General features: G+C 39.1%; 1 protein-coding gene across 1 annotated transcript in view; it reads right to left on the bottom strand.

Moving 5' to 3' along the window:
- Window positions 1-23,655, bottom strand: part of Ac3 (Adenylate cyclase 3) — a 241,859-nt gene that overhangs the window by 180,404 nt on the left and 37,800 nt on the right. Inside the window, exons 8-9 of the mRNA XM_071691805.1 lie at window positions 22,405-22,515; window positions 11,780-11,895 (exon numbers count right to left, since the gene is read on the bottom strand). Coding sequence (XP_071547906.1) covers window positions 11,780-11,895; window positions 22,405-22,515 — 227 coding nt within the window. The remainder of the gene's footprint in view (window positions 1-11,779; window positions 11,896-22,404; window positions 22,516-23,655) is intronic.

The following is a 23,655-nucleotide window of genomic DNA, read 5'->3' as shown; positions in this document are numbered from 1 at the left end:
CAACTCTATCATATGCCTTCTCCAGATCCATAAATGCTACATACAAATCCATTTGCTTTTCTAAGTATTTCTCACATACATTCTTCAAAGCAAACACCTGATCCACACATCCTCTACCACTTCTGAAACCACACTGCTCTTCCCCAATCTGTTGCTCTGTACCTGCCTTCACCCTCTCAATCAATACCCTCCCATATAATTTACCAGGAATACTCAACAAACTTATACCTCTGTAATTTGAGCACTCACTCTTATCCCCTTTGCCTTTGTACAATGGCACTATGCACGCATTCCGCCAATCCTCAGGCACCTCACCATGAGTCATACATACATTAAATAACCTTACCAACCAGTCAACAATACAGTATGTATTTCGTAAAATTAAGCGCTTAAGTACATACTTAATATTAATTATAATCGTATTAATATGCTAATTACTCGACTAATCCCAAGAATTTTAAGGTTTTGACAACAGATTCTTATTCAGCACACGTAAAAACGTCTATGATAAAACGTTTAGGAAAATCTATTTTTTCAAGAAAATCAAGAAAAATCCCAGGCTATATAGCCTTGGATAATAATTTGCTCAGATTTTCTACTTCTTCAGATTTTAATGAAAATCTAGGAATATGTCGTACTCTATATGGTGATTAAGGATATAGAGTAAAAATACTGCATTTCGTGAAATTAAGCGCTTAATCATATACTTAACATTAATCACGATTATATTAATATGCTAATTACTCAAGTACTTACACGAATTTTAAGGTTTTGACCACACATTCTTATTCAGCACACGTAAAAACATCTATAATGAAACGGTTAGGAAAATCGATTTCTTTAAAAAAAATCAAGAAAACAATTTGCTCAGATTTTCAACTTCTTCAGATTTTAATGAAAATCTAGGAATATGTCGTACTCTATATGGTGATTAAGGAAATAGAGTGAAAATACTGCATTTCGTGAAATTAAGCGCTTAATCACATACTAAACATTAATCACGATTATATGAATATGATAATTACTCGACTAATTACACGAATTTTAAGGTTTTGACCATAGAATCTTATTCAGCACACGTAAAAACGTCTATGATGAAACTTTTAGGAAAATTTATTTTTTTTTTTAAAGATTTTCAACTTCTTCATATTTTAATGAAAATCTGGGAATATGTCGTATTCTATATGGTGATTAAGGATATAGAATCAAAACACTGCATTTCGCGAAATTAAGCGCTTAATAACATAATTAACATTAATCACGATTATATTAATATGCTAATTACTCGACTGATTACACGAATTTTAAGGTTTTGACCACAGATTCTTATTCAGCACACGTAAAAACATCTATGATGAAAATTTTAGGAAAATCTATTTTTCAAAAAAATCAAGAAAAATCCAAGGCAAAATTTTGCCTTGGATAATAATTTGCTCAGATTTTCAACTTCTTCAGATTTTAATGAAAATCTAGGAATATCTCGTATTCTATATGGTGATTAAGGATATAGAGTCAAAAGAATGTATTTCGTAAAATTAAGCGCTTAATTACATACTTAATATTAATTATAATCGTATTAATATGCTAATTACTCGACTAATCACAAGAATTTTAAGGTTCTGACCACAGATTCTTATTCAGCACACGTAAAACCGTCTATGATGAAACGTTTAGGAAAATCTATTTTTTCAAGAAAATCAAGAAAAATCCAAGGCTTAGATAATAATTTGCTCAGATTTTCAACTTCTTCATATTTTAATGAAAATCTAGGAATATCTCGTATTCTATATGGTGATAAAGGATATAGTGTCAAAAGAATGTATTTCGTAAAATTAAGCGCTTAATTACATACTTAATATTAATTATAATCGTATTAATATGCTAATTACTCGACTAATCACAAGAATTTTAAGGTTTTGACCACAGATTCTTATTCAGCACACGTAAAAACGTCTATGATGAAACGTTTAGGAAAATCTATTTTTTCAAAAATATCAAGAAAAATCCAAGGCTATAGCCTAGGATAATAATTTGTTCATATTTTTAACTTCTTTAGATTTTAATGAAAATCTGGTAATATGTCGTATATGGTGATTAAGGATATAGAATCAAAATACTGCATTTCGTGAAATTAAGCGCTTAATCACATAATTAACATTAATCACGATTATATCAATTTGCTAATTACTCAACTAATTACACGAATTTTAAGGTTTTGACCAAAGATTCTTATTCAGCACACAGAAAAGCATCTATGATGAAAATTTTAGGAAAATCTATATTTCAAAAAATCAAGAAAAATCCAACGCTATAGCCTTGGATAATAATTTGCTCAGATTTTCAACTTCTTCAGATTTTAATGAAAATCTAGGAATATGTCGTATTCTATATGGTGATTAAGTATATAGTCAAAATACTGCATTTCGTGAAATTAAGCACTTAATCACATATCTAACTTTAATGACGATTATATTAATATGCTAATTACTCAACTAATTACAAGAATCTTAAGGTTTTGACTACAGATTCTTATTCAGCATACGTAAAAACATCTATGATGAAAATTTTAGGAAAATCTATTTTTCAAAAAAATCAAAAAAATCCTTCGATAATAATTTGCTGAGATTTTCAACTTCTTCAGATTTTAATGAAAATCTAGGAATAAGAGTGAGTGCTCAAATTACAGAGGTATAAGTTTGTTGAGTATTCCTGGTAAATAATATGGGAGGGTATTGATTGAGAGGGTGAAGGCATGTACAGAGCATCAGATTGGGGAAGAGCAGTGTGGTTTCAGAAGTGGTAGAGGATGTGTGGATCAGGTGTTTGCTTTGAAGAATGTATGTGAGAAATACTTAGAAAAGCAAATGGATTTGTATGTAGCATTTATGGATCTGGAGAAGGCATATGATAGAGTTGATAGAGATGCTCTGTGGAAGGTATTAAGAATATATGGTGTGGGAGGAAAGTTGTTAGAAGCAGTGAAAAGTTTTTATCGAGGATGTAAGGCATGTGTACGTGTAGGAAGAGAGGAAAGTGATTGGTTCTCAGTGAATGTAGGTTTGCGGCAGGGGTGTGTGATGTCTCCATGGTTGTTTAATTTGTTTATGGATGGGGTTGTTAGGGAGGTAAATGCAAGAGTTTTGGAAAGAGGGGCAAGTATGAAGTCTGTTGGGGATGAGAGAGCTTGGGAAGTGAGTCAGTTGTTGTTCGCTGATGATACAGCGCTGGTGGCTGATTTATGTGAGAAACTGCAGAAGCTGGTGACTGAGTTTGGTAAAGTGTGTGGAAGAAGAAAGTTAAGAGTAAATGTGAATAAGAGCAAGGTTATTAGGTACAGTAGGGTTGAGGGTCAAGTCAATTGGGAGGTGAGTTTGAATGGAGAAAAACTGGAGGAAGTGAAGTGTTTTAGATATCTGGGAGTGGATCTGGCAGCGGATGGAACCATGGAAGCGGAAGTGGATCATAGGGTGGGGGAGGGGGCGAAAATTTTGGGGGCCTTGAAGAATGTGTGGAAGTCGAGAACATTATCTCGGAAAGCAAAAATGGGTATGTTTGAAGGAATAGTGGTTCCAACAATGTTGTATGGTTGCGAGGCGTGGGCTATGGATAGAGTTGTGCGCAGGAGGATGGATGTGCTGGAAATGAGATGTTTGAGGACAATGTGTGTTGTGAGGTGGTTTGATCGAGTGAGTAACGTAAGGGTAAGAGAGATGTGTGGAAATAAAAAGAGCGTGGTTGAGAGAGCAGAAGAGGGTGTTTTGAAGTGGTTTGGGCACATGGAGAGGATGAGTGAGGAAAGATTGACCAAGAGGATATATGTGTCGGAGGTGGAGGGAACGAGGAGAAGAGGGAGACCAAATTGGAGGTGGAAAGATGGAGTGAAAAAGATTTTGTGTGATCGGGGCCTGAACATGCAGGAGGGTGAAAGGAGGGCAAGGAATAGAGTGAATTGGAGCGATGTGGTATACCGGGGTTGACGTGCTGTCAGTGGATTGAATCAAGGCATGTGAAGCGTCTGGGGCAAACCATGGAAAGCTGTGTAGGTATGTATATTTGCGTGTGTGGACGTATGTATATACATGTGTATGGGGAGGGGGGGGTTGGGCCATTTCTTTCGTCTGTTTCCTTGCGCTACCTCGCAAACGCGGGAGACAGCGACAAAGTATAATAAATAAATAAAATAATGTCGTATTCTATATGGTGATTAAGAAATATAGAGTCAAAAGACTGTATTTCGTAAAATCAAGCGTTAATTACATACTTAATATTAATTATAATCGTATTAATATGCTAATTACTCGACTAATAACAAGAATTTTAAGGTTTTGACCACAGATTCTTATTCAGCACACGTAAAAACATCTATAATGAAACGTTTAGGAAAATCTATTGTTTCGAAAAAATCAAGAAAAATCCAAGGATAAAGTCTACGATAATATTTTGCTAAGATTTTCAACTTCTTGAGATTTTAATGAAAATCTAGGAATATGTCGTATTGTATATGGCGATTAAGGATATAGTCAAAATACTGCATTTCGTGAAATTAAACGCTTATTCACATACTTAACATTAATCACGATTATATTAATATGCAAATTACTCAACTAATTACACGAATTTTAAGCCTTTGACCACAGATTCTTATACAGCACACGTAAAAACATCTATGATGAAACGTTTAGGAAAGTCTATTTTTTCAAAAAAATCAAGAAAAATCCATTTGCTTAGATTTTCAACTTCTTCAGATTTTAATGAAAATCTGGGAATATGTCGTATTCTATACGGTGATTAAGGATAAAGACTCAAAATACTGTATTCCGTGAAATTAAGCGGTTAATCACATACTTAACATTAATCACGATTATAATATGCTAATTAGTCAACTAATTACACGAATTTTAAGGTTTTGACCACAAATTCTTATTCAGCACACGTAAAAACATCTATGATGAAACGTTTAGGAAAATCTATCCTCTGAAAAAAATCAAGAAAAATCGTTGGATAATAATTTGCTCAGATTTTCAACTTCTTCAGATTTTAATGAAAATCTGGGAATATGTCGCATTCTATATGGTGATTAAGGATATAGAGTCAAAATACTGCATTTTGTGAAATTAATTGATTAATCACATACTTAACATTAGTCACGATTATATCAATATGCTAATTACTCAACTAATTACACGAATATTAAGGTTTTGACCACAGATTCTTATTCAGCACACGTAAAAACATCTATGATGAAAATTTTGGGAAAATCTATTTCTCAAAAAAAATCAAGAAAAATCCAAGGATAATAATTTGCTCAGATTTTCAACTTCTTCAGATTTTAATGAAAATCTAGGAATATGTCGTATTCTATATGGTGATTAAGGATATAGAGTCAAAATACTGCATTTCGTGAAATTAAGCGCTTAATCACATACTTAACATTAATCACGATTATATAATATGCTAATTACTCGACTAATTACACGAATTTTAAGGTTTTGACCACAGATTCTTATTCAGCACACGTAAAAACATCTATGATGAAAATTTTAGGAAAATCTATTTTTCAAAAAAATCAAGAAAAATCCAAGCCTTGGATAATAATTTGCTCAGATTTTCAACTTCTTCAGATTTTAATGAAAATCTAGGAATATCTCGTATTCTATATGGTGATTAAGGATATAGAGTCAAAATACTGCATTTCGTGAAATTAAGCGCTTAATCACATACTTAACATTAATCTATCGTATTAATATGCTAATTACTCGACTAATTACATGAATTTTAAGGTTTTGACCGCAGATTCTTATTCAGCACACGTAAAAACATCTACGATGAAACGTTTAGGAAAATCTATTTTTCAAAAAAATCAAGAAAAATACAGATTCATGGATAATAATTCGCTCAGATTTTCAACTTCAGATTTTAATGAAAATCTAGGAATATCTCGTATTCTATATGGTGATTAAGGATATAGAGTCAAAATACTGCATTTCGTGAAATCAAGCGCTTAATCACATACTTAACATTAATCACGATTATAATATGCTAATTACTCGACTAATTACACGAATTTTAAGGTTTTGACCATAGATTCTTATTCAGCACACGTAAAAACGTCTATGATGAAACTTTTAGGAAAATCTATTTTTTCAAAAAAATCAAGAAAAATCCAAGCCTTGGATAATAATTTGCTCAGATTTTCAACTTCTTCAGATTTTAATGAAAATCTGGGAATATGTCGTATTCTATATGGTGATTAAGGATATAGTCAAAATACTGCATTTCGTGAAATTAAGCGCTTAATCATATACTTAACATTAATCATGATCATTTTATGCTAATTACTCGACTAATTACACAAATTTCAAGGTTTTAACCACAGATTCTTATTCAGCACACGTAAAAACGTCTATGATGAAACTTTAAGGAAAATCTATTTTTCAAAAAAATCAAGAAAAACCCAAGGCTATAGCCATGGATAATAATTTGCTCAGATTTTCAACTTCATCAGATTTTAATGAAAATCTAGGAATATGTCGTATTCTATATGGTGATTAAGGATAAAGAGTCAAAATACTGCATTTCGTGAAATTAGCGCTTAACAACTTATTTAACATTAATCACGATAATAATATGCTAATTACTCAACTAATTACACGAATTTTAAGGTTTTGACAAGAGATTCTTATTCAGCACACGTAAAAACATCTATGATGAAAATTCTAGGAAAATCTATTTCTCAAAAAAATCAAGAAAACCCAAGGCAAAAAAGCCTTGGATAATAATTTGCTCAGATTTTCAACTTCTTCAGATTTTAATGAAAATCTAGGAATATGTCGTATTCTATATGGTGATTAAGGATATAGAGTCAAAATACTGCATTTCGTGAAATTAAGCACTTAATTACATACTTAACATTAATCACTATTATATTAATATGCTAATTACTCAACTAATTACACGAATTTTAAGGTTTTGACCACAGATTCTTATTTAGCACACGTAAAAACATCTATGATGAAAATTCTAGGAAAATCTATTTTTCAAAAAAATCAAGAAAAATAATTTGCTCAGATTTTCAACTTCTTTAGATTTTAATGAAAATCTAGAATTATGTCGTATTCTATATGGTGATTAAGGATACCGAGTCAAAAGACTGTATTTCGTAAAATTAAGTGCTTAATTACATACTTAATATCAATTATAATCGTTTTAATATGCTAGTTACTCGACTAATCACAAGAATTTTAAGGTTTTGACCACAGTTTCTCATTAAGCACACGTAAAAACGTCTATGATGAAATTTTTAGGAAAATCTATTTTTTCAAAAAAATCAAGAAAAATCCAAGGCTATAGCCATGGATAATAATTTGCTTAGATTTTCAACTTCTTCCGATTTTAATGAAAATCTGGGAATATGTCGTATTCTATATGGTGATTAAGGATACAGAGTCAAAATACTGCATTTCGTGAAATTAAGCGCTTAATCACATAATTAACATTAATCACCATTATATTAATATGCTAATTACTCGACTGATTACACGAATTTTAAGGTTTTCACAACAGATTCTTATTCAGCACACGTAAAAACATCTATGATGAAAATTTTAGGAAAATCTATTTTTCAAAAAAACAAGAAAAATCCAATTAATATAAGGGTTAATTAAAGGCAGTAATAATGCGAAATCCAGTCATTAGACTCCAAGTACTTAATCAGCATGTAAAATAACATTCATACCCAGATTTTCATTAAAATTTTTCAAAACATGAATTTTCTTGAGAATTTTTGGGATGCTGAATACGAATTTGAGGTCAAAAATCAAAAATTTGTGTAATTAGTCGAGTAATTAGCATATTAATTTTATTATAATTAATCTAAGGGGTAATCAAAGGCATTAATAATGCGAAATGCAGTCATTTGACTCGAAATACTTAATCAGCATGTAAAATAACAAATATACCCAGATTTTCATTAAAATCTGAAGATTAAAATCTGAAGAAGTTGAAAATCTGAGCAAAATTCTTGAGAATTTCAGGATAGATGCTTTTTGGTATGCTGAATACGAATCTGTGGTCAAAATGAAAAAAAAAATTAAGTGGAATAAGTCGAGTAATTAGCATACTAATTTTGACTCGAAATCATCAATCAGCATGTAAAATGACATCTATACCCAGATTTTCATTAAAATACGAAAGATTTTAAAATCTGAGCAAAATGCATTTACTCGGTAACTGAGAGCATTATGATATCTTTTTCAGGAATGTATTCAATATACCTCTTTGAATATATTATCATTTTAATTTTGAGACAAAAAGTTTTTCTAAGTTTATGACATATTTTCCATGAATATTTTCAATATATGTCTTTGAATATATTATGTTTCAATTTTGAAACGAAAAGGTTTTTTTTCTAAGCTGCAAAATACACTAAACTATTAACAGCAATTTTGTATTTTTCTCAGAAAGATAATTTGCTTAAAAAATTCATTAAAAACATTATTTTTCAATCTGAATACAAATCAGGGGATAAATGGTCTTCTTGATCACGTTCATTTGCCCTGTTAGTTGAAGACAATTTTAAACCATTATCGTATTTACTAGGTAACTATTGGTAACTGAGAGAATTATGGCATATTCTTGATGAAAATTTTCAATACATAAGTGTTTGAATATATCATGTTTCAACTTTGAAAGAAAAATAAAGACAAATTTAAAGCAACATCAAAGCCTTTGCATGGCATTTATTGGGTAACTATCGGTAACTGAGAGCATTATGACATATTTTCCTTAATCACTGTAAGGACAGAAGTGTCTGAATATGTTGTTTCAATTTTGAAAAAAAAAAATGCTGAAAAATACCCTGAATGCAATTTTGTTTTTGTTTTTTTCTCAGAAAAATAGATTTCCTTGAAAATCTCATTATAAGTATTAGTTTTCATACTGAATATAAATCTGGGGTTAAAATATCATTTGTTCATCTTTATGTCGTTTAATTTAGCTATTAGTTGAAGACAATTTTAAAGTATTATCAAATTATTTGCATTGTATTTTCTGAGTAACTATCGGTAACTGAGAGGATAATGATACAATTTTCCATGAATACTTCCAATATATAAGTGTTTGAATTTACTAAGTTTCAATTTTGAAACAAAAAGCTTTTTGAGCTGAAAAATACCCCGCAATTTTTAGTATTTTTCTCAGATAATAGATTTCCTTCAAAACCTCATCATATGTATTAAGTTTCATGCTGATTAGAAATCTGCCGTTAAAATTTCGATAGGGCGTCTTTAAGATCTCTAAATATGCTTTTAGATGAAGACAATCTTAAAGCATCATCTGATCATTTCCACCTTATTTCCTGGGTATCTATCGTTAACTTAAGAGGATTACGATATATTTCCCATGATTATTCAAGTATAGAAGTGTTTCAATATGTTGCTTCAATTATCAATAAAAAAAAAAGTTCTAATAGCTGAAAAATACCCTGAACTTAAATTACCTGCAATTTTTAGTATTTTTCCCATAAATTTTTATATCATTTCCTTCAAAACTTGATCATATGTATTATTTTTCATAGTGAATGCAAATCTGGGGTTAAAACATCGTTTGGTCGCCTTTATGACGTTTAATTTTGAAATAAAAAGTGTTTTTAGCCGAGAAACATCCTGAACTATTACCTGCAATTTTACTATGTTTCTCAGAAAAATAATTTCCCTCAAAACCTCATTATAATCATCATTCGTAATTCCCTTGTAAAATAGGCCTGATACTGTTTTTGAAGCAAATCCGTTTCTCTAAGTAAAATAACATAAACTGCAGGGTAATTTCTATGCAAAACAACAAAAACAACAACAACAACAACAAAACGAATCACTCAGCAAAGCTATTCTGGGAAGTGTCAACGAAAATGGAAAGTTTGAGGTCAACCAAGGAATCACGTATGACAGGATGGTAATCTGGGTGTCGAGCAACTATCGATGGGGTACTGAAGTTTTTTTTTTTTCTTGGACACCAGTCAATGGCAAGGTATAGAGGTGGTGCAATAGTTGTGGTCTTTATCAACACACAGCTGCAGAGGTTTTAGGTCTCATCAGATAAACCCCTTTTAATGGGAACCTTACCTAAGAATGTAACAACAGAACAGACAGGATCTATATGACCGATTTCAACCCAAGGTAAGCAAAATATTTCCACGTTAGTTGTTTGTGCTGCCAATGACCTAATGCAATGCTTCCCCGAGGAATGGGTACAGATAGGGTTGCACAAGCATTCATAAATATATGCTGCAGACTTGGATTCCACACAGATATTTCATTCATTTGATATTGGTTCACAGTTCATATCACGAATAATGCATGAAATTTTCCGCCTTAGCAATGTAAAACAAACTTTCAGTACCCCTAATCATCCACTGTCATATGACCTTAATGATAGACATGGTGGGATTATTAAAGCTACGGCAAAATGGATGTGAAAAATACGATCCTAAGGTTGAGAAAGGTGTCTTCATAATATCTGCATACAGGGGAAATGCCTAAAGGAAACAATGACCGCTCTCCTTTGAGCTTCTGTATGGACGAACGGTAAAGATGCTGAGAGAGTTACACAGCGCGGAGAATGGCAAAGAAATACACAACACTCGTGAGTACGTGACCCATCACAGGAACAGGGTTAAGAATGCATGTAATCTGCTTCATCAAAATCTGCAGAACTCATCTCAGAAGTACAAACAGAACTGATTTATATATCAATCATTACTTAAATGGAATTAGATCACTCAAAAAGTGAGAGAAGAGGAAAAATTGGGGGAGAAATGAAGGAAGAGCTTTATGACACTCTGTTGGAAAAGTGGGAGAGTTGGCCAGCACAGTTTGCCGTTATAATAGAAAATGGAAAAGTCAAACATAGACACCTGCAGGGGTGTCTATGGTGAATTATATTGGTTGTCATGACGTGTATAGATCCACTGAAATACGTATATTTAGTCAGAAAAACTGGTGATGATACTAACATCAATGTAAACCTCGACTTGTTACTAAAACACAGCTCGGACGATCTAGAGGTGTTCAAAGAGTATTTTAACATTTTCATTTAGAAAACCAGGTCATACCAACTGAGTGTTACAAGGAATCCATGTCGTGAACCTCTAAAACTGTAAGGGGAAAACAATATCTCCTTTCCTAGTCCATCAAGGAGTCTGTTGAATGTTAATTTCAATAACATGTTAAAGGAGTTATTCATTTCCTACTAACGCCACAAAAAGGTAAAGGTTTACATGCATATTTTCAGTCAAATGTAACATGGTGAAAATGTGTCACTCGCACATGTAACCATATATTTTGCTATTGTATTTACAAGACTAGGCTTCTGTATGTTACTAGATTCGTATAGCTTTTGTTACTACTATAAAATCTAAATATTTGTATCTGATATCAATATGTGAATGTAACTACAACCTAAACACAAATATTACGAAGGAAAAGCAGACTTGAGCTCTGGTGAGGTGAGACACGGTCACAAGAGTAAGCCTAAAGAGACGGCAGTAAGAGTCAGCCTGCAGACTAGACTACAAACGTTAGCCAGGAAGTAAAGCTTCGATAACAGCAGGAACCAAAAGTATTACCGCCACCGACTCTGAGATATTCTTTCCACTATCTACAAGAACCTGGATATCCAGTGGATAAGAAAATTGAACATTTTGTGAATACTTTCATAAAAAGGCGATGAAGGTCTTGTTTTTTAAGTATATTCAACAACAACAACTTATAAAACACTGGCTTACTTGTGGCCATCGCGGTTAACGAGCTCCTTCTTCAGTTTGGACTTGAAGGAAGAGTCTGGCCGACCGCCCTCCTTGAGAGACTTGAGGATCCTGGCCTCGTCCACCGTCGACAGCGTCTGTAAGAAGACATCACTCGTGAGTGGGAGGGGAGGTGGGCAGTTAAGGTGTGGGTAGAGTGGACAGGCGGTGAGGGCTGGGGGTTAGGGGAGGGTGACGAAGACTTGGTCTGAAGCAAAGGGAGGAGAAAACGACTTGGGGTGACATACTGTAGTAGGTAATGGTGAGAAGTGGGATGTAGTGTGATGGGGAGATGATGATGAGTGGCGTTGACAACGTGTGGTGGGTAGGGGGGGGGGGGTGAGGGTAAGGGGTTGCGAGTCTCTCCCTCCCCCTTGTCTCCCCCCGTCAGCTAGTCTCACTGCTTCCCCCTCCACTTCCCACCCAGACCATTACCATGGTAACCAACCTGATATTTCTCTCTCCGGATACTACAAGACCAAACACCTTTCATTCCTGTTTATGTGCAGCTACATATGGACCTGTATGTGTCTACATAAGAACACGTGGCTGTATTTACAACTTATTCTAAGCGAGTATTTTACGTATATGCGTTTGTAAATGCACCAAGGTATACATATGTATGTGTGAATGCAACAGTTATCACCATGAGAAACTCAATGATGTTCCTACACTAATTCTCGATTACAATTCTATATGTAGACCCAGTCTAGGTGTACCACTCAGACACCATCCATCACATAACTCAGACACCGTCCATCACATTACTCAGACACCATCCATCACATAACTCAGACACCGTCCATCACATTACTCAGACACCATCCATCACATCACTCAGACACCATCCATTACATCACTCAGACACCATCCATCACATCACTCAGACACCATCCATCACATCACTCAGACACCATCCATTACATCACTCAGACACCATCCATCACATCACTCAGACACCATCCATCACATCACTCAGACACCATCCATCACACCACTCAGACACCGTCAATCACACCACTCAGACACCATCCATCACACCACTCAGACACCATCCATCACACCACTCAGACACCATCCATCACATCACACAAGACACCATCCATCACATCACTCATACACCATCCATTACATCACTCAGACACCATCCATCACATCACTCAGACACCATCCATCACACCACTCAGACACCATCCATCACACCACTCAGACACCGTCCATCACACCACTCAGACACCATCCATCACACCACTCAGACACCATCCATCACACCACTCAGACACCATCCATCACATCACACAAGACACCATCCATCACATCACTCAGACACCATCCATCACACCACTCAAGACACCATCCATCACACCACTCAGACACCATCTAAGGATATATCATTCACTGTAGTACCTTGTTGTTATGGAGTGACATACTGTCTGTCTGTGTCAGTTCCACACAGTACACCAGCCAGGCAGAGGAAGGTTGGGAAATATAGTCTTCTACAGACACAGCAAGTTATGTATACCCACTGAAGTTCTCATGCTGTGATTACCAGACGGGAGTCACATGGGAGAGATCCTCGACCTCACGGTTGGGGAGAGGTCCTCGACTTCAGACTGGGGAAGACCTCAGGCTGGGGGAAGGTTCTCGACCTCAGGGTGGGGGGAGAGGTCAGTGACCTCAGGGTGAGGGGAGAAGCCCTCGACCTCAGGCTGGGGGAAATGTGTGAAGAGCTGGAGAGGGGGAGATGAGAAAGTATAATGAAGATCACTCGAGGAAATGGTTTATGAAACCCGTCTTGGCCAACGTTTCTTAAAAGATTTTCTTTTTCCTTTATGTGAAGTGAGAGGATGTTTCTATTGTGGGGCTGACGTCATGTAAGATGGCCCCGAGTGGGTGGGTGACAAGGGCAGGCGACCAGACACACCAGCATGTATGGGAAGGTAAACTTAGGATTACAGTAATAACAAAAGGTATTAACTATTTCACACGCGGAGGAATGAAAGGAAAAATACCAGAAAAGAGTTGTGAAACACAGGCAAAGAACAGCTGCGACCTATGCAAGCAAACAACACAGTTTACGGGGTACAAATCAACTGGGTTGGAAAGTTTACAGAAAAGTTTATAGATGATAACCACTTCAGACTGCTACTCTTCATGGTAAAACTTTGTCATAGTTCACAACTAACAGAGGGATGAAAAAAAGGAAGCAGAACAGAGCACAGAAGGACACATATCCTGAACACCCTCAGATGGAGAATGGAAAAAGGACACATATATTCTGATCATCCTTAGAACGAAAATGGAAAGTCGAAGTTACATCCAATGCTAGTCACACGTGAGGACTACAGAGGGGAAGTGAGGACGAGAGGAGGGTGGGAAGAGGCCTCTAGCAGGCTGCAGGTAGCGGAACACTGTCTACCTCTGGCTGGGGTGGACCCAAGTGGTTAGTGCACCAGGTTCCCCCCCAGGTGGTGCTACTTTTTTGGCAAACATTATTGTGCGAGGTTGTAAACATGAGAGAGAGACGAGAACCTGAGCAGATGTGGAGGATGAGAAGACGAACGTTAGATATTAACGTGGATTGTGGGAGTATGATGTATGTGAAGGGGGTGGTGACAGTGGACGAGAGAGGGAACACAAGGTTTGTGCTCCCAGGTGATCCATGACAGCTTCAGAAAGGGAAGAAAACTGTTCACTACAGCCTGAGGTATAAATCGAAGTAATATACACTGGGAATGAAAACTCTGCACAGAGCGCAGTCCTAAATAACCCATCTTCATGAATGCGAATGATGTGACGTAATCCAGCGCGATACGAGAGCATACAGGTGACAGTGGAATAATTCCAGGACCGCAGGTGACAGTGGAAGAATTCCAGGACCGCAGGTGACAGTGGAAGAATTCCAGGACCGCAGGTGACAGTGGAATAATTCCTGGACGGCAGTTGACAGTGGAATAATTCCAGGACCACACACAGGAGACAGCGGAAGGATTTCAGGACAAGAAGAGCTATTGATGCACCAGATGACTCCCAACCGTGGCATCAAATGTCAGGAGGGTGGTGGGTGGCAGGGCAGGAGGGTGGCGGAAGTCACATTCAACTCAGAACATGATGGGGTCCGACCGAAACAGGAACAGACCTCGTCACAATACACCACCGCCGGGGCATTGTTAAGTGCTGGCTACGGCCACGCAAATCGGACGATTCGAGTGAGTGTCTTTCAGGACATGGGACTGGTCCAGTGATGAAGAGCTAAGGTAACTACATATGGGCCTTCCACACACCAGGTGAATCTGTGTCGTGTGCTCACACAGGAAAAGCCTACATTAGTGTCTTACTCAGAATGCTATCTACCACCCCGTCAACTACATAACCACGATACGTCTGTGTTACTCTTCAAGAACAGCAACTCTTTTGCGTGCCCTTTCATTTCTCCCAGCCCTGTATACATGGCTAGGGTCGTAGTCATGAACCAAGCATACCTCTATATAAGGCAACGGGTCGTCCTCATGAACCTAGCACACCTGCATATCAAGCTAGGGTCGCATTCATTATTTTAGTAAACCTGTATGTAGGCAAGGCCAGGGTCGTACCCACGAGCCTAGCACACCTGTCTGTAAGGCCAGGGTCGTACTCATGAACCTAACATACCAGTATGTAAGGCCAGGGTCGTTCTCATGAACCTGATACTCTTCTATGTAAGGTTAGGGTCGTAGTCATGAGCCTATCACACCCATGAGCCTAGCACACTTGTCTGTAAGGCCAGGGTCGTACTCATGAACCTAACATACCAGTATGTAAGGCCAGGGTCGTACTCATGAACCTGATACTCTTCTATGTAAGGTTAGGGTCGTAGTCATGAGCCTATCACACCTCTGTGTAAGGCCAAGGTCGTCTTGAGAGCCAGCATAGCTGTAAAGCTATAGTAATACTCATGAAAGCTAGCAAACCACTTTGTAAGGTAAGGGTCGTACTCATGAACCTAGTGCATGATATGTATGGCCAGGGTGGTAACTTGTGTACTTAGTATATCTGTAAGTGAGGCTTTGATGTTACTCATTACAACTGACACATGTGTATGTAAGGCTAAGGTGTTACTCATGAGTCACTACAGAGGCATAACTATGTTTGTGTCTCAGCAATGTTTCCCCGTCCCCGTGATGGTAATTATCCTTTCACTTCCATAATTCCCAGAATACGATACTTTATGAAGATAATTTCGAAAACTTTTGAGAAAAGTCTCAGATGGCAGATTTTTTTTTCTCTGCATCATCATTTTTTACTTGACATTTTATTTTCAAAGTTAAATTCAGGACAGAGGATAATTCCTACCATCTTAATTTTATCTTTTTTTTTTTTAGCTAACTTAATCTAATCCATACAATGCTTTCCCAATTTTCGAATCCAAACTAACCTAGTTTAAATAAAACTAACCAACACGTCATAAAGCTCCAATATCATGATGGTAATCAATGAACATCTATTTTCTCTCGCAAACCTAACCTACGCTTCCCAAACACCGCCAAACCAAACCGAGTTCAACCCAATCTGGCTCCACTGTAAATCAGACTAACTTAACCCCAACCTAGCAGGGCGGTAAAGCTCCAAGATCGTTCAGTAACTATCCAGGTTTGTTCTACCCACCGTAACCTAACCTAATCCACAGTAATTAATAGTCCAGCAACTATAGGTCAACATTATGGGCTACGAATCTATTTATCAAATGTTCAGTCTCCACATTCTTGACGGTATGCAATCTGTAAAGCTGTGTACTCGGATTTTGTCAGCAAACATTTAGAAAGCCTTTAATATGGGCAATAAACAGATCCATATCCAGTGAACATCTTCGCACGTATAAAATCATTTGACCCGGAAGAAATGACTTACTGGAAAAATAAATTAATGATTCATCTCTACTTCTTGACACATTAATAGCCTCTCGATTCAATGTCGTTGTTACAAATGTTCATTCTTCTAAGACTTTCTGATTGGCGGGGTGTTATGTGGGCGGCGGGGTGCAATGTGGGCGGCGGGGAGCAACGTGGGCGGCGGGGAGCAATATCAGGGGCGGATACCAGGCTATTACGGGTGTTGATAACACCACCGTGTCCTTTCCTCACCCACCACGTCACTCCCCTCACCCACCACGTCACTTCCCTGACCCACCACGTCCTTCCCTCACCCACCAGGTCACTTCCCTCACCCACCACGTCCTTCCCTCACCCACCACGTCACTTTCCTCACCCACCACGTCCTTCCCTTACCCAACACGTCCTTCCCTCATCTATTACGTCCCTTTTTCACCCGCCATATCCTTGCCTTACCCACCATGTCCCTTCCTGATCCACCATAGCGTCCCTCCTAAACCATCTTATCTTTCATGAATATACTTACATATCTAAAAAAAAAAAAAAAAAGGAAAAATAAAAAAGAAATTCTGATTTCTTTCCCAGAATTGAGAAGCACCCGACAAATGGCATTTCCAGTCACTAAAATATTCGACAAATTCATACAAAAAGGGAAAATACCGAGTGACTGGAAGCTTGCGAAGGCTACGACCAATTGATAAAAAAAAGAAGTGCACATCAAGCTGCTCTCGTGCCAGTCTTTATTCGGTTTCCGGGTAAAACATTGAAAACAATAATCACGCACGAAACTCTTTAAATTCTTAAAAGCTAACTGACTGATTACCAATTCTAATCGTATTTCATAAAAAAAAAAAAAGAATCAAGTTCGACGAATTTTGACAAAATTCCAAAATATCCGTATTTGTTATTGACACAAACTTCCAAAAAAAGGCTTTCACAAAAACACAACAAAAAAGATTTGGAGAAATAAAAATCTCGCGACACAGGGAAGCGACTGAGTGGTGGGAAAATGGCTCAGCGAACCGGTGGGCTACCGCAAGGCTCAGCCTACGGCCCACACTTTTTACCATCTATATGGACCATCTGGAGACAGGAATCACCCGGAGAATTTCCACAAATGACACAAATTCAGACAAAACATCCTAGACAGGAATGCTCCCGAAGGATTCAGAGCGGTCTAAATAAATTGATGCAGTGGTCAGAGAGACTGAAATTGGACTTGAATAATGTCAAGTGCAAATTAATGCATTTTTTTTTTTTTTGTCGAAAAAATACCAACAAAATGCTCGGGAAGCCATTATGAAATCAAGGAAAAAAAACCTTGGCGTGGTAGTAATGATGCATAGTAATGTGTAACAACACAAAGTTAACAATATTACGTTTCACATTTTGAAATGTGAAGAATACAATATTCAACCTTGACAACGTCCTAATCTGGCCTCGTTCAAAATGCACGGTTCACTTCAGGTCTCCAAACTTGATCAAGGACGAAAAAAACACAACAAATACAGAAAACAGCAGCACAGTTGAATCCACTGCTCTGAAATAAGGCCTATGAAGACACCCTCAGAGATCTAAAATCATTCTCTCCAAAACAGAGCAAAAACCTCCGGGGAGATCCAACACTCATCTTCCAGGTGCTATATAATCTCGATAACATAACATAAGGTAACTTCACAAACAGAAATATAACAACCAGCAATAACGTAATTATAATGACAGAAGGGAGATGTACTTATACTAACGTGGGAGGGTATCTGTTCACCTGTACAGCTGCTGAACACTGGAATGAGCCACCGTCAAGAGCTGTGAACTTGAAGTCAACAAATACCTATAAATCACAGATAAACAACACTACAGTGATAACAGTTATCAGTAAAGAAACTTGCTCAAGAGAGATAATCATGCATAGTCATTTCTTTCTAACAACAAACTTCATTTTATTGTTTCATATTAGCCACCCACTCAGAGTAGCCACTGTCATCCTCTTGTAAAACTCCCACGTCAGTAAATTCTTTACCATACCCATCCTGGTCCTCACTCGACCACTCGATCTTCACTTCTATCTCATCCACCACGTTCCTCCTTCACCCATCACGTTCCTCGCTCACCCACTACATCCTCCCTTCATCCTTCACGTCCCTCTCAGCCACCAAAGTTCCCTTCCGCGCCTACAAACGACTCTCCGTCATCCATCATGTTCCTCGCTCACCCACTAAAGCTACCCTTCATCCCCCTCATCCACTACGTCCCTCCCTGGTCCTTAAGAGCCACCCTCCCCTACCACAGCCCTGCCACAGGTTCCAGTCATCAAGAGATAAGATTTTTACCGGAAGCCGAGCGTGGCCAGCGAGCGGAAGAGGCGTCATCAATCACACCTCACGTGGGAAATCAGTCGGCTACTTGGTGCCCGAACTTGAAGCGTTGTCTGGCCTCGAGAACACCCCTGACATATACACCCAAGGGGCTCCCCGCGGGATATGGTGCCTCACTATCTCCTCCTCTCTAGGGACACACCGTCTGGCTCAGTGCAAACTGTCATTATCCCTCGATACATGGTAACAAGCAGGCACAACACGATGACACACCAACTTACTCATTTGTTGTTAACTTTCCTAACTGTAATACAAGTTGTCAGTGACGTCCCCGGGGCCAACAGTTATTCTTCAGATCTACGTGTATCAGCGTCAAGAGAAAATGGTCAGTCAAAGTAAGCCTGGTACAGCTTCCCAGCGGGCACCCAGAGAAGATCTACATCAGTAGCCTTGAATGGAACATACGAAATGGGTTTAAGATGTAGGTAAGTAAGGTGGCAATGGCAAGTGTGATGTTTACCCACGACTTGTACACCACTGGGTAGTAAAAGTGGTGGGAGTTATTTGTTGCGTCTTTACGTAATGAAGGATGACAGCAGTGATCCTCCCCCGTGCACAGGTGTGCAATATTCATATCCCTACGTGCAGGAACAGTTCAACAGCGAGGGGTATCTCCAAGCAGACGGATACTGATGGCTACAGCTGAGGGTTCCACCGTGTTTAGCTACAACTACGTCAAGTATAATGGTAACGGTTGCTGTCGTTTTGGCGAGTACTTCATTATGTACATGTACAGAAGGATGATGTGGCGTTATGTAATGAAATGTGCGTATTTGTCTCTCTGGAATACCTTCTTAAATTCAAGACAGATTAAAAAGGATGGTGTAATGCGCTTCTAAATTCAACATGCAACAGTATCATGTTTGACGTATGGCAAAAGGCTGATCCTGTCTTGTCTCAAAAGCAAATATATAAAAATAATTTGACATTTCTTTATAGTTCTGATGTGCTCTCGGGATAACATTTCTTCCCGCGGTTTTAACATTTCCTGTACGCGTACGTGGCTGACGAAAGGATGAAAAACCCACAAGCTTACATCCCGAGATCTGCTCAGATTCCCAGACTTTTGTCTATAGAGTCATACGTGTGACCGCGTGGGGGTTAGTACTACACAGAGAAAGCTGCCGCCTTTAACCAGTGAGAAAACATCACGACTTCAGTGGCATGACACATTCTACTTGGCACATTCACTATTCAAGCGAGCATCTCCAACACTGCTGTGTCCCAGCTCTGATAAATACTGCTGCTCATGGGTCATCACAGCTGGTCCAGACTTAACAGTGTGTTTTGCAAAACAGAATCTTCGATTTGAAGTGGAGCCAAGGTATCTCATTCCCCTTATAGGAAAGTTCTTAAGTCCACTAAAACGACTACTAGATCTTAAATCTCGCATTATATTCCTTTAACCTGTAGCTGACAATGTATGGTTAATCGTGATGTGTGTCAACCTACCAGTGAACTGGATTGAACTCAGTCACCACAGATGTCATAAAGCAACTTGCGCAGCGCAGCACTGATACTCTACAGACATCGGCAGTTCACAGTCATAAGAAACACAATAGTTTCATACTAAAGCAATGTATCAAAACGCTACTGGAACAGGCAGATGGCGCCCAGGGATTAATCTACACCACCACAACATGAGACCTGAGGGAGGAATTAGAGTAACATCTACTTGGAAATGTTCTCTAAGTGAACTGTTGCCAAGATACTCTCCACGCCCTCACCTCATAAGTACTCAAGCCAGCGACCTAAGGCTGTGTGTCTCAGCAGTCTCGCCTAACCCCCGGCCACCACCTGTTGCTTCTCGCTACACATCGTCCACGGTCGCAATACCGGCCTCCCGCCACACAAGCTGCTGCCTCCTCCCAGACACAGGACGGAGCGCTACAGGATGTCACCTTCCCATACACCCTCCACGGCGGTAAACCCTCACAACTCACTGATATGGTACCACCTCGGTGGTCTCGTGCTGTTTTCCTCTTTCATGACAATGTATCCAATTTCTACGAATCAAAAAATGATCTAGTTCGTCAAAAAAATCTTCTTGTATCAAAACAGAGAATACATAATAATAATAATAATAATAATAATAATAATAATAATAATAATAATAATAATAATAATAATAATAATAATAATAATAATAATAATAATAACAATAATAATAATAATAATAATCGTTGCTGCTTTTATCATAATCATTCTTAATATTATCATACACATTCATTATACATACGTATGTGGTCATGGGAGGTAGTGAAACATGGGTGTAATTGACCGTAGAGTTGGTGAGCCTCTACAGCTGGTAACAGTCTTGCCTGGGGTGATGATGATAGTGTGAACCATACCGGTGATGGTGGTGATGATGACATGACTATATTGGTGATGGTGATGTTAGTGAAGGTGGAGGTGACAGGTATGATAATAAGGGGATTGGTGGTGATAATGAAAGGTAACCGTTTGGTGAATTTGGTCATGATATTACTGACTGTACCATTGTTGATGCTGTTCATCATACTGCTGGTGATAATGGTGAGGGCGTTGGTGATAATAGCGATAGTGCTACTGCTGCTGCTGCAGATGAAGATGGCGACGATGGTGAGTCGCTAGGATATGATGGTGATAATGACGGTAACCTTGGCTGGCGTCTGTGAAGATGGCACCAGTTTTTCGCGAGGTTTTGGTAAAGTTGGTGATCGTCTAGATGATGAGGGAACTGGACATGGCAACGGTGTTGATGATGATGGTGAGGACACTGGTGATAGTGAGGTGATGGGAACGATGTAGCGGGGTGTTACCCGGTGACTGACGGTGTAACAGGGGCGAGCGGGGTGTTACCCGGTGACTGACGGTGTAACAGGGGCGAGCGGGGTGTTACCCGGTGACTGACGGTGTAACAGGGGCGAGCGGGGTGTTGCCCGGTGACTGACGGTGTAACAGGGGCGAGCGGGGTGTTACCCGGTGACTGACGGTGTAACAGGGGCGAGCGGGGTGTTACCCGGTGACTGACGGTGTAACAGGGGCGACTCCTGTTACTGGCAGAGTGACAATAGGCAACCACTGTGGATGACAGTGTAAACAGGGCAGCCCCTGTGCCTGACACCAGTGGTCACGGAGGGTCATCACACGCCACAGTGACCCCACGGGGGAGAACCTGACCCCCAGCAACAGCCAGGCTGCCACCACAAATGTCCGTTTGTCCAGTAGGTCCAACAACATTGATCTGCCAGGCAGAATCTCCTACAAATACCACCTATGACGAGAGAGAGAGAGAGAGAGAGAGAGAGAGAGAGAGAGAGAGAGAGAGAGAGAGAGAGAGAGAGAGAGAGAGAGAGAGAGAGAGAGAGATTAAGGCACTCACGGTGGAATCCCTGGAAGCCATGGTGTTTTCAGATGGCACGTCACGAGAGGGCTGGGACGATGAGCTCTTCGTCCCGTTCCTCATCATCTGCAGCGACGGACGTGGCTTGTACTGGTGAGGGGGAACACTACATTAGTGGCTTGTACTGGTGAGGGGGAACACTACATTAGTGGCTTGTACTGGTGAGGGGGAACACTACATTAGTGGCTTGTACTGGTGAGGGGGAACACTACATTAGTGGCTTGTACTGGTGAGGGGGAACACTACATTAGTGGCTTGTACTGGTGAGGGGGAACACTACATTAGTGGCTTGTACTGGTGAGGGGGGAACACTACATAGTGGCTTGTACTGGTGAGGGGGAACACTACATTAGTGGCTTGTACTGGTGAGGGGGAACACTACATTAGTGGCTTGTACTGGTGAGGGGGAACACTATATTAGTGGATTGTACTGGTGAGGGGGAACACTATATTAGTGGATTGTACTGGTGAGGGGGAACACTACATTAGTGGCTTGTACTGGTGAGGGGGAACACTATACTAGTGGCTTGTACTGGTGAGGGGGGAACACTACATTAGTGGCTTGTACTGGTGAGGGGGAACACTATACTAGTGGCTTGTACTGGTGAGGGGTATAGTGGCTTGTACTGGTGAGGGGGAACACTATACTAGTGGCTTGTACTGGTGAGGGGGAACACTACATTAGTGGCTTGTACTGGTGAGGGGGGAACACTACATTAGTGGCTTGTACTGGTGAGGGGGAACACTATACTAGTGGCTTGTACTGGTGAGAGGGAACACTATACTAGTGGCTTGTACTGGTGAGAGGGAACACTACATTAGTGGCTTGTACTGGTGAGGGGGGAACACTACATTAGTGGCTTGTACTGGTGAGGGGAACACTACATTAGTGGCTTGTACTGGTGAGGGGAACACTACATTAGTGGCTTGTAGAAGTGGAACACTACATTAGTGGCCTGCACTGGTGGAGGAACACAATACTAGCTTGCAAAGATGGGGAACACATTACCGGTGGGGGAGCACATGACTGGCAAGCAATGGTGGGGGAACACATTACCGGTGGGGGAGCACATGACTGGCTTGTAATGGCGGGGAACACTTCACTGACTTGTAAAGGTAGGGAACACATTACTGGCTTTTATTGTTGGGAGCACACTAGTGGCTTGTAGAGGTGGGGGGAACACATTACTAGTTTGTACTGGTGAGGGGAACACATTACTGGCTTGTACT

The sequence above is a fragment of the Panulirus ornatus genome, chromosome 4 (genome assembly GCF_036320965.1).
Source record: "Panulirus ornatus isolate Po-2019 chromosome 4, ASM3632096v1, whole genome shotgun sequence".
NCBI classification, from domain to species: Eukaryota; Metazoa; Arthropoda; class Malacostraca; order Decapoda; family Palinuridae; genus Panulirus; species Panulirus ornatus.
Note: the sequence above shows the minus strand (reverse complement) of the source record. Positions and strands in the feature narration are given on the sequence as shown.